The sequence below is a fragment of the Strongylocentrotus purpuratus genome, unplaced genomic scaffold (assembly GCF_000002235.5).
Source record: "Strongylocentrotus purpuratus isolate Spur 01 unplaced genomic scaffold, Spur_5.0 spur5_scaffold_19, whole genome shotgun sequence".
Taxonomy (NCBI): domain Eukaryota; kingdom Metazoa; phylum Echinodermata; class Echinoidea; order Camarodonta; family Strongylocentrotidae; genus Strongylocentrotus; species Strongylocentrotus purpuratus.
In genome coordinates, this window is record NW_022145604.1 from 25,913,191 (window position 1) to 25,924,529 (window position 11,339).

General features: G+C 36.0%; 1 protein-coding gene across 1 annotated transcript; it reads left to right on the top strand.

Moving 5' to 3' along the window:
* Window positions 1–754: 754 nt before the first annotated feature.
* Window positions 755–2,705, top strand: LOC115925858 (alpha-2,8-sialyltransferase 8B-like). Its single transcript, XM_030989873.1, has 2 exons — window positions 755–783; window positions 2,130–2,705. Exons 1-2 carry the CDS (start codon window positions 755–757, stop codon window positions 2,665–2,667), a joined length of 567 nt encoding a protein of 188 aa, XP_030845733.1. The 3' UTR covers window positions 2,668–2,705.
* The last annotated feature ends 8,634 nt before the right edge of the window (window positions 2,706–11,339 follow it).

An 11,339-nucleotide genomic window follows, 5' to 3' on the forward strand; every position in this document is an offset into this window, starting at 1 on the left:
ACAGCTAATGAAACCGTTATCCACTCAAGCTATAGAAGAGGCTAGGTATGCATGAGTCACAGAATGTATTATCAAGCTCAGAACCTCAGAAACTTTTTTACGGATAAGCCATCAAACATTTCAAATTGTTCAACGGTTTAAAAAGAAATGATATCCTGGACAGGTGTATTAAAGAGCATAATCATCATGTCGCCAAATTATCAATTTTTGCAAGATGTCAAATGAGGTTACATAGTAATATACTTTATACACGAAAGATATTATAAACACTTTTTTAGTTGTTGGTTTATGTCATGATAAAAGTACAATTATTATACCAAACAAAATGGGTAAATAATTTGTTCGTCTTTTATAAAAAGTTCAAACAATTTAATTTTACAATTGTATTGTGTACATAAGCCTCAGTCGGGATGAAACTAATTTAATAGTTTGCGACTTTGGAATCTTTTAGATGAAACTTACGATCAAATACCTTAGAGGTCATCACTCTCTGACTCTGCGTCTATTCCTACACTTTCTTAGAGGAAAAACAGCAGGTATATAATTTATAGCTAAATTGCTTATTCTAATCTAAAATGACTAAAATCTTGATATTCACCATAATTGATAATCAATGTTGGTGTTTTGGAGGGTTATTGTATATCAATAGTCGTGCATGTACATGGACCATGAACTCGTGGACTATGTTCAGTGGTATATTATACATTACACTTTCCGACATGTTATTCCCCTATTTCCTGATACATTGCCGAACATGGCACTGGGATGGACTGATATTGGCAGGTCGATTATTACCAAGTTGCACGTAATTTTGTATACTATAATAAGACCATGTTAAAATTTGATTCATAATTACATTTGAGTTTATGAGTGTCAAGTTCATACGCACCTGACACTGGTTGCTAATTTAGTGAGAAAAAACAGTTGTGTAAGTGTTATATTTTTGTTGTAAAGAATTTTTTGGCTTGAACCCAGTAGATAAAGATCGCAAGCTCGATCTTCCAATTAAAAACAAGTCAGAAAAATACATACCGTGTATATATAATTTTTCAAAGATGACTTAATTTGATAGGATATATAACTGATAGCCTTGGTTACGATCATGCAGCACACTTACCATGACCATCAAAAGCTGGAAGTGCAAATTTTATGAGGTGATAACAATTGACCTATATTCATTTATTGTCATAATAAATTGTGTGCTCTTGTGCAATAAAAGTGAGGCAAAAGGATTCTTCGTTTCTAAATTATTGTGAAGTTTGTCTTACCTAAATTGCGCTGTAATACACTGTTGCCCATAAAGTTGATATAATATCAACTCGTTCTTTCTTCTTTTTATGAAAAAGATTGTGAGAATGTGATTTATTATTAATAGATAAAGCTTATATCATCTCAGATCTTTGTCAATCTAAAGAATCAGAGAGATCGATCTAAAAGACTCTGAGGAGATATGAATCTAGCCATTAGAAATAAATCATATTGTCACAATATCAAGAGTCATAGAGATTGGTCGATTAAGTTGTGAGAAGATATAAGCTTTATCTATCAAGCATTAATCACATTCTCACTTTCATTTCATGAATAGGGATATTATAAATATATATATTTTTTTAATTCCAGCTTTATGGGCAACAGTATACGTTCGAAAAATTAACTTTTTATATTTCTAGAGTATCCATACCCCCATTTTTTTCTCGAAAAGGGCGGGGAGAGGGTGGGTGAGTGATTAAAAAACTCTCCTGAGATGTTAAGATGTGTTTTTTAAAATAAATATAGAGTTTAATAGTAATAGTTTTCTTCAAAATGTCTATAAACCAACCTACCCAAAACTTCATTTTAGTGAATGATCAAATGGACCATAATTTTCTATACTTACATTGTTTTAAATTTGAATAAGTAGGTTATTTCACGTAACTTAATTTGTCGTTTATTAAAGATCATGTTTGGATTGTAAAGGGTGGGGTTGACAGGCAAGTCAGAACCGTTCCAATTTTTTTAATTTTTTTTTTTTTTTTGGGGGGGGGGGGGGGGGGGAGGGGGGTAAGGGGTTCATGTTAAGCCAATTTATATACAAAAATCCAGTACGGAAATGTAGTTAATTTTTAATATAATTGTTTTCCACCATGCAGGCGCAAGATATTGAAATACTTGAATACGAGTACAACATTCAGGATATTTCGTCGTGACATCGACCCCGAAAATTATAAGTTCGGCACCAACTTATCCACGATCATGGAGCACAATCAGACGAACGTGCTGCCCTCACCGGTGGGTCACCGATGCGCTGTGGTAGGCAACTCAGGCATCCTTCTATCAAGCCTCTGCGGGCGTGAGGTCGATGACCACGACTTCGTTTTCCGATTGAACCTTGCCCCGGTCGACGGTGAGTTCTCCAGAGATGTCGGATCCAAAGTCGACCTCATCACCGTGAATCGGATGCAGCTTCTCGCGCTGGCGAAACTCTCGAAAGACTTGAATACAACGGTGCAAGGATGGATGTACATTAATAGATTGAATAATACTGTCACCGACAGCAGTATCGTCTGGTTTCCTAAAGGTTTTCCAGAGAAATTGAGTCAAATAGCTGTTTCCTTCAGAGATACTCTACAACTCCAACCTGCATGGGCGTACAGCCCTGAATCGTTAATGTACCTCGCATCGAAGTAAGAAACAGTTCTCAATTTAGCATAATGTACACGTGCATGACGTCACTATGTTGCTCTTTGACGCATCGTGGTCAGAGTGATAGCGTACATAAATTAAGTGTAAAACTAGAATTTTTCAAACATAGCGCCGAATTTCTGGCGTGTAGGGTTTGATTTTAACGCAATCGATTCGAAGCCTCGTGTGCAACCGGAATATGAGTGCTCATTCTGCACGTCTTGTGTTTTAAAAGTAATATGTATAGTAGTAGAATTAGTAGTTTTTATTTCCCCGTTCCATTATGGTTAGGGTTAGTAGTTAATATGAATATATATACTTAACTAGCCACTCGTGCTCTTCAGTGTGCTCTCTTAGTCTTAAAGCTTATCTGCCGTAGTTTATAGGAGGGATTAGACTGCCCTGCAAGGTCACTGGACAGGTGGTTATCTCATCAACTCAGCTCTCAGTTAACATAAGAAAAAGAGGATCATGGGGGAGCAATGGTCACCGATTAGGCATTGTTTGTTATATAGAGGGCGCAAGTAGCTGCAAGTAGTGCAGTGGGCCTTTAAAGGGATCCGGTAACATTGTCTTAGATCCTTTAGAAATAATCCTTGATTTTACTTATGCTGCAATGATAATTATAAACCTTTAGGTCAGTAAGGAACTCCATGATTTTTACAAGCCGATCGCCTGACTGATTATCAAGATATTAATGATTGGATTACAAATTTTGAAAACCGTTCGCCGAACGGTTTTGATAACACTACAGTCTATTGGGAAAACGAGTATGGTAAAACCGGTCATTCAAAGATTTCTACTTTTTTGAAGCACTTGATCATTTTGAAGCTCGATTTTTTTTTAGGGCTTCAATATTACATCATATCACAGACACTGGTAACATGTAGGGCCGTATATCTCAGATTTAACATTGTTAAACGATCCAGATCATACCTGTGACACAATCGCAAATATTGTCGAAAATCAACTCAAGGGCAACTTCAGTACCCTGTTGTCAAATCAAATGGAATTTAATGATGACTTCTCAATATGTTTTTTCTTCTTTAAACTTGTGTTGGTAGAGTATGGAAAATGCCAGTGCCTTCGACGGGTCTATCTGTGATGACTGCAGCCCTACTACACTGTGATGAGGTCACAATGTATGGATTCTTCCCGTTCCCGCAGGATTCCCGGGGACGCACCTTGCGATACCATTACTACGAGCCTAATACGGGGCCGTTCTACAGCAAAGGAAACCACTCCATCGGCGTTCACAAGATGCCAAAAGAATTCACGCTTTTACAAAAGCTAGCAGAAGATGGCGCACTCCGCTTAGTCACAGAGCGATGTTATGATAACATAATTATTTGATGTTGGCTGATATTTTCTTTTTTCTTTTTTTATTCAAACTATAGTTTCAAATGGATTTATATCCAAAAAGTTTAGAGTCACTAAATAAGAGACAACATTAAAATCACTTATTGACACTTCGAAAATATGGTCAGTCAAACTAGTATTGATGGGTGTTTTTCGTAGTCGATAGGTTACCAGTACCTTTGATAAGGAGTTACGAGTAAAATGGGTCAAGACATTATTTGGTTTATATTCCTAGTAAAAAAATCACTTGGTCGATGTATGGCCTACAAAACGTCTATCAAGGAAGGGCATCGACAAAACAAACACTTGGTAGTGGCGTGTTCAGAGGGTCTGCACAAAGTGGAAAGTTACCATTAAGAGACACTAACTGGTATATACACACCTAAAATAATCTAACAGTATCAAGTGTCATCTGGAACGTTTCATAGTTTTCTGTCTGTACCTCCTGGTTGGGTGTAATGGTATCGTAATTCATTTGCGTGCGAGCGAAGCAAGTGAGCAAAATAATTCAAGAACTGTTCTAATCTTCTTGTGATGAAAGGTAATCGAAATGGGGAATGCATTAAAGTACCTCTCCCGTCTCTCTCTCTCTTCTTTGCTACCAACTGCCACTCTACCTATAAAGTAGGCCTATAATGTCTTTCAAATTAATGCAAGTGAAAAAAATTGTCTTTCAAGTAAAATTGTTATTTTTTATAATGTCATATACTTGCTCAGCCTTTAGAAATGTCTTTTACATTTGTAGGATTTAATTACTGTTTATTACTTAATCTATTGATATGCAAAATCTGTACTTTTAGCATAGTATTGTTCTTAACTGTATTTAGCTTATAAAAAGAGTCAATTTGAAGAGAGATATGTTTTAATTAAAATGGTGACCAAATAATGAAGAAAACAATGATAACAAGCAAATTTTGCACTTGCACTGAAACAAGTGAAGACACGAATCGGGGTGTTATAACACAATATATAGTATCCCCCAGGGGCGTACGCAGGGAGGGGGGGGGGGGGGGGGGGGGGGGGGTAAGAGGACACTTTTTTTTTTGGTCTCGAAATTTGAAAATTTGACATTTTTCTTTGTTGGGGGGAGGGTGGTAAGGTTACCTTTTTTAGGTCAGCCATGGGCATATTTTTATTATTTTAATTTTTTTAAATTTTTTATAATTAAAAAAAAAAAAAAAAAAAAAAATCAAAGGGGGGGGGGGGGGTTAGTTTTTTTAGGGGGGTTTACACACATACAAATACCAAAGGGGGGGGGGGTTCAACCCCATCACCCCCCCCCCCCTGCGTACGCGCCCGTGTGAGAGAGGGGGAGGGAGGATGGAGGAGTCCTGAAAAACGTCGAACCACTCCCGCTACCCATCCTCTCCAAGCGCTATAGTTCTCCTTAGAACTATAAGCTAAGAAAGATAACCAATAGTCTTTTTCAAGACTACACCAAATGAACTTTTCAGGACTACATAACCTCAAGAAAGATTACCAAGAGTCCTTTTTCAGGACTCTTCAATCCTCCCTCTCTCTCACACGTTGCATCCGCAAGCCTACTGTATAATTGATTTGTATAGTTTATGGGGTATTCAAGTTGCTCGAAAACTTTAATGGAGGAAACTTGGGATGTCAGGTCAGATTTACCTACATTTGTTTCGTTGCAAAGATTCTAACTACACAAAAGGGTCATCAGACCAACCCTAACCCCACCTTCTTCTCTCACTTTTCTGCCTTTATTAAAACCAATTTAATATCAGGGTAGACTAACCCCTTTAAGTTACATCACTGTCCTTAGTGATATTGAAATTTCAGCCCCACCTTCTATCATTGGTAAGTTCAGCAAACCTCTACGTCACGACCCCAATTATCTTTACTAATTGCCTCGGATGACTTTTAAAAATGAATCATTATTCTCCTATGTCATGCTCCGTCCCCAAAACTATCAAACATAGGCGTCAAGCACGAGTTAGTCGACAAATTTAAGATGTAAAAAAAAAGGTCTTAACCTTAACATCTCCAAAAAGCTGTCAAGAAAAAGATGCTGATAGCTAATAATAGCTTGAGGCACTGGTTTTTTTAAAACACATACCAAATGTGTCCGCAATAGGGTCTGAAATGAAATCATGTTTACTCACTTCAAACATGTATTTTTAGGAACAGGACTATTCATATTTTTGAGAAATGCAAATTTTAGACCTTAATCTATCTCCTTTTTTATTCACCAGATATGAATACTTTGAGTTTTTACAATTTTATTGTGAACTATAGCATATCTAATAACTGTGATATAAAACTAATTTGCTATTAACTTCACCAACAAATATGTTGGTCTTTAAGAATATGTTTCAGAGATTATTCATGCAAATTTTTGAGTTTCTATCTTGAAAAATACAGATTTTCTGTCCTTGAAAGTGAAAAATAGCTCCAAATTAGGGTTTTGACAATAATTTTTTTTTTTTATTTCAATAGGTAAAATGTTTTTTTCTTAGGTCAAACTTATTTTATTATAACAACTGATGATATAAGTTACATAAATCCAAACAAATTGGGGAACCAGTGCATTGCCTAATAATTTTCATATGTCACACCACTGGTGTTTCGGACGTTACACATTGTTAACATGATAACTTTATTCAAGTTAATTGCTTTTCTTTAGGTATTATTAACCTAAGTTACATTAATTGTTTGCAGAAAAATATTTCTTTAACATTTATTGAAAAACTTGTGCAGTTTTAATTAGTTTTGCACATATACCTAGTTTGTCTTCATGGACTTCTCAATTTGTGTAAGGTATACTGTTCATTTCAGGAACGTGTAGTTAAATATGAAGCTAATAGCAATTGTAGTCATCACAACTCCTAGAAAATTCACTAACAAACATACTCTCTTTTGCAGGTTATGAACAACAGTGTACAATATATGCTATAGTTTGTTTCGGATGTTACACGATGTGAACATTTCAATCAGATCATCAATTTCAACAAACTTTACAACATAGATGTTTAATCGGCTTGCTTTGTACTTTGCCTTAAACTAGATTCATGTAGTGTGTCATTCAATAATATCACTATCACATATGTACAGTATGTACAGTGTAAGCAAAACATTACAAAAATACTTTTAATAAATAAAAGTATACAAAAGTATCCCCAGCCATTTAAGTAATAAGAAATATGGGAATCCTAATTCATTGTACATCCCGATATTTTTGCATAAATTTGAGGAAGATACTATATCTTTAGGATCATGAAATGATCATTAACATGTACATTTTGTTATGAGGTCAAGCATTTGAAAAGTATTTGTACATAAGGCTAGTACATTTGAGGGTAATTCATCAAATGAAAGGAATTTTTTTTTGAATTAATTAATTTTGAAGAGGCTACACCTTATTTTCATGTTCATGCTTTAATTACCCCCATAAATTGGTAATCCATTTTCTTGTCATTTATAAATTTCGGCAGATCTACAGCTACGTGAACATTATGTTGTACAAGTTTCTATAATAGGAATTGGATACTGATTACTGATTATTGTTTTATAATGGAAGCCTTTGTGCTCATCAATAATCGTCCTTGTTTTCACGAAGTAACGGTAGTGAGGAAAATCGTAACGCAAAGTGAATGCAATTTTTTTTCACTACCGTCACTTCGTGAAAACAGCGACGAATTGTACATGTATGCAACCAATGAGTGTGTCATGTAGTGTGCAAGCCAATTTCATAAAATTGCTTGATAAATTGTTATCATTATTAAGCGTAAATGCCAATTCCAGTTTTGGATAATGGCAGTAGTAATCCTTTCAACATAGATTAGTTATGTACTGAGTGCCCTGTTTTAAATGTATTTTCAGATGAAAATACATATTTCCCATAAATGTTTAGAAAAACTTTTTAATTTGCTTGATTTTATCAACTTCATATACCTGTATCATATCCATGTCATGACCATGTACACTGGGTATTGCTTAAGTGGGTGATTTTGAGTTTTGTAACCTACCAGATAGTGTAAATTGACCATACAATCTTTGGTTATATGACATCATTTGGAACAACCTCTATAAAAATGAAAACCTCATGATTTGCAAACACACACCGATGTAAATAGCAAAGGAGAGGTTGAACAATTGAAATTTGCTATTCTCACATCTATCATTGCCCCTCATTTGAACTAGTTAAAGTATGAAAATGTCTGTTAACAGTTTAATGTAACGTCCGAAACGTGCTAACAGCATACCAGAAAGTGCTGTTAAAGTGGCTAAATATTTGTTATGAGTCACTTTTGTTGAGATTTTTTCTGATAAATTACAATTAGGGATATACTGAAGCAGCCAGCCATGCCTTGCATCACAATGTGTGGCTTCAATATTTTATGTTTTAGAAGTCAATTTTGCAGAAAATTTAGATATTTTACGGATTATTTGATTTTTGGTATCATATTTCTACACATTTTTATATTTAAATCTAAATAAAATCATCAAAATAGTGTTTTTAACAGGAGAGTCCATTGTGAAATGGTAACTTGCAGATATGATCGAAAATTAGGTGAAATTTGTCGACTTTGTGTTAACAATAAAATTGTGTAACGTCCGAAACACCATTCTTGTGATTACAAAAAATTAATGGATTTGAAAGACCTAATTTGTGTTTTGACTTGTGTTAAGACTTATAATAACTTATTTAATAATGATTTAGTCACTCTAGATACCTTAAAATATGGATTATCATCATTTTATTGGTATTTTTTGTTTCGGACGTTACATTTGTTTCGGACGTTACAACTGTTAACGGAAAATTGGTTTTAACTATAAAATAGTATTGTAGTAATGTATTGCAAATTTCTTTGTTTTTGGTGGGTAGCTGCCATGAGATGTTACCAAAATGTTATGATAGATATATCCTGCTGTTCATATATTTTCTGCTACTTCAAATTGAAAATTGTTTCGGACGTTACAAAACTGTTAACGGAAAATGAGACGAATTTTTCAAATTTCGAGTTAATTTCTAATATAAGCGCTACTATAATTAAATTATATTTTCTTTTAATATAATCACTTGGAGCAACTAATAAACTCACTCAAACCATATATAATCTCATTAATTTGTTGTTCTAGTGGGTTAAATGAGGGTCTACATTGTTTACGGAAAATGTAATGTCCGAAACGCCTATTTCAATTGCACTTTTCCATCAAAATAGGGGAGTTGATTCCGATTACTGTTAAGTTTCTTTAAGATCCACTCATGCTCATTAATCATCAATAGAAAAAAAACATATTGTTTGTGGCTTTATATTTTTTTCAGCTCGGTGGGGGGGGGGGGATGTCAATTTTCAGGCTCTCAAAGGGCCATTTAGCTATTTGGTCATAGTTAAAAAAAAATCAGTGCCTTGAACAAATTCCTCCACTTAACATGCTGAAACCTAAAAAACACACTAAAAAGTCGTCGACGAAAAATATGAATAAAGATCAGATCAACTTGAGCTTTTTTTCCTGTAGTAACGAAATACTAAAAACCCGAGCATTTGAGTTTTATTTCAAGGACAGTCTACCGCACAAAAATATTCGCTCGAAAATGATTTACCGAGAACAAAACGCAAAATGGAAACTTTAACACAAAACGATTAACGTTTTATTTCAGTTATTATCCTTATTTTATTCATCACGCACACAAACAAAGATGGTGGAGATGTATCTACAGAATTCGAGAGAAAATATTTTACCTGATGCCACAGACATGTACATATCTGCCCCCAGGCGCGGATCCAGGATTTCTTAGGGGAGGGGGCCCAACTATTTTTTTTTTCGCTCCTAGAAAATTTGAAAATCGCGCCGGCCGAAAAGTCGCTCAGTGGGTGGGGGGGGGGGGGGGGTGGGGGTGGGGGGTAGTGATCACTATATATATATAAATATATATTATATATATATATATATATATATATTTTTTTTTTTTTTTTTTTTTTTTTTTTTGCTCCCGAAAATTTGCTCCCAACAAAATCGCAACGACTCAGCCAGCCGCCACTGTCTGCCCCCCCCCTCCCCATGAATCATACTATCAAATTTTAAGATCAAGGGCAACTCGGCGTGTGATTTTTGGCACTATGTCCCATCACTGCTGAGGGCGGAAATATATCAGTATGACGATGGTCTGACCACTCCGATGGCATCAATCAACTGTCTCGAAACTGACCTGAAAAAATATGACTATTTTAAGAATATAGGTGCAGGTCTTTAAATTGTTGTAGAGTCTGACTCCGATTCGATCTTTTATCAAATAGCCGATGATTGTAAAACTGTCTTCAGATAGGCCTAGTTCTTATTTTCTTTGTTTTATTGGTACGGTTTGACTTCCAATTTTATTTCTTCGAACATCCTAGCATAAGGAACAGACGAATAAAGCGAATAGTTTTTAATCTAAAGTAAATTTATTTCAGGGTATTCTTGAAACCACCTAACATAGCTGCTGTCAATGGTGTAATTATAGGGCATGGTCATTGCTCTCCCATCCCGCCCCCCCCCACTCAGTGTTATTTAGGGTACGCGTATGCTTGTTCCCTCTTTTTGAAAGCACCCCCTATCTGAGGACTGCCAACATTTCCGAAACCCCCTTTCGCGGGCTTTTCGCGGGCTTTTCGCGGGCTTTTCGCGGGCTTTTCGCGGGCTTTTCCTGCCTTGGAGACCCCCCTAAATCCGGAAAAATGCTCAATGTACCCCCCTAAATTCGGAATAATTTCTCAGGAGTCCAAAGAGATGAGAGAAAAAAAAAAGAAAAAACACCCCTTTTTAAAGAAATCTCCGGGTGAAAAGTCAAATACATCCCCTTTTTTAAAACAATTCTCGGGCCGGACTTTGTCGCACGAAAAGTACCCCTTTACCGGCATTTTGGTAACACGCATGGTATCCCCCCGTTCTCGGAGTGGGGGGGGGGGGGGGGGGGTCTCCCATTGAATAACGAAACAGAAAAAGGAAAGAATGAAAGAGAAGGAGGAAGAAAGAAAGAAAGGAGGGGAGGTGGAATCAATATGAAAAGAGGATGAGATGAAATTTGAGATGGCTTTGTTCTCTCGCCTTTGTTCTCTCGCCATGGAATAGACGTCCATGTATCAGACCTGAAGAGTGATCTTAAATGGCAACCGCTACAGAGTTGACGTTTTGTGGCTCGTCACTCGCTCTTCTTCAAGTCCATCAAAGACCAAGTAGCCATACCCAGACCGGAATACATCACACAACCCCAGAAGATACTCAAGGGACATCATAATCTCTCCTTCTCCAACATGAGATGCAAGACGGATATATATCGGCTCACCTTCTTTCCAAGAACCATACGGGCCTGGAAT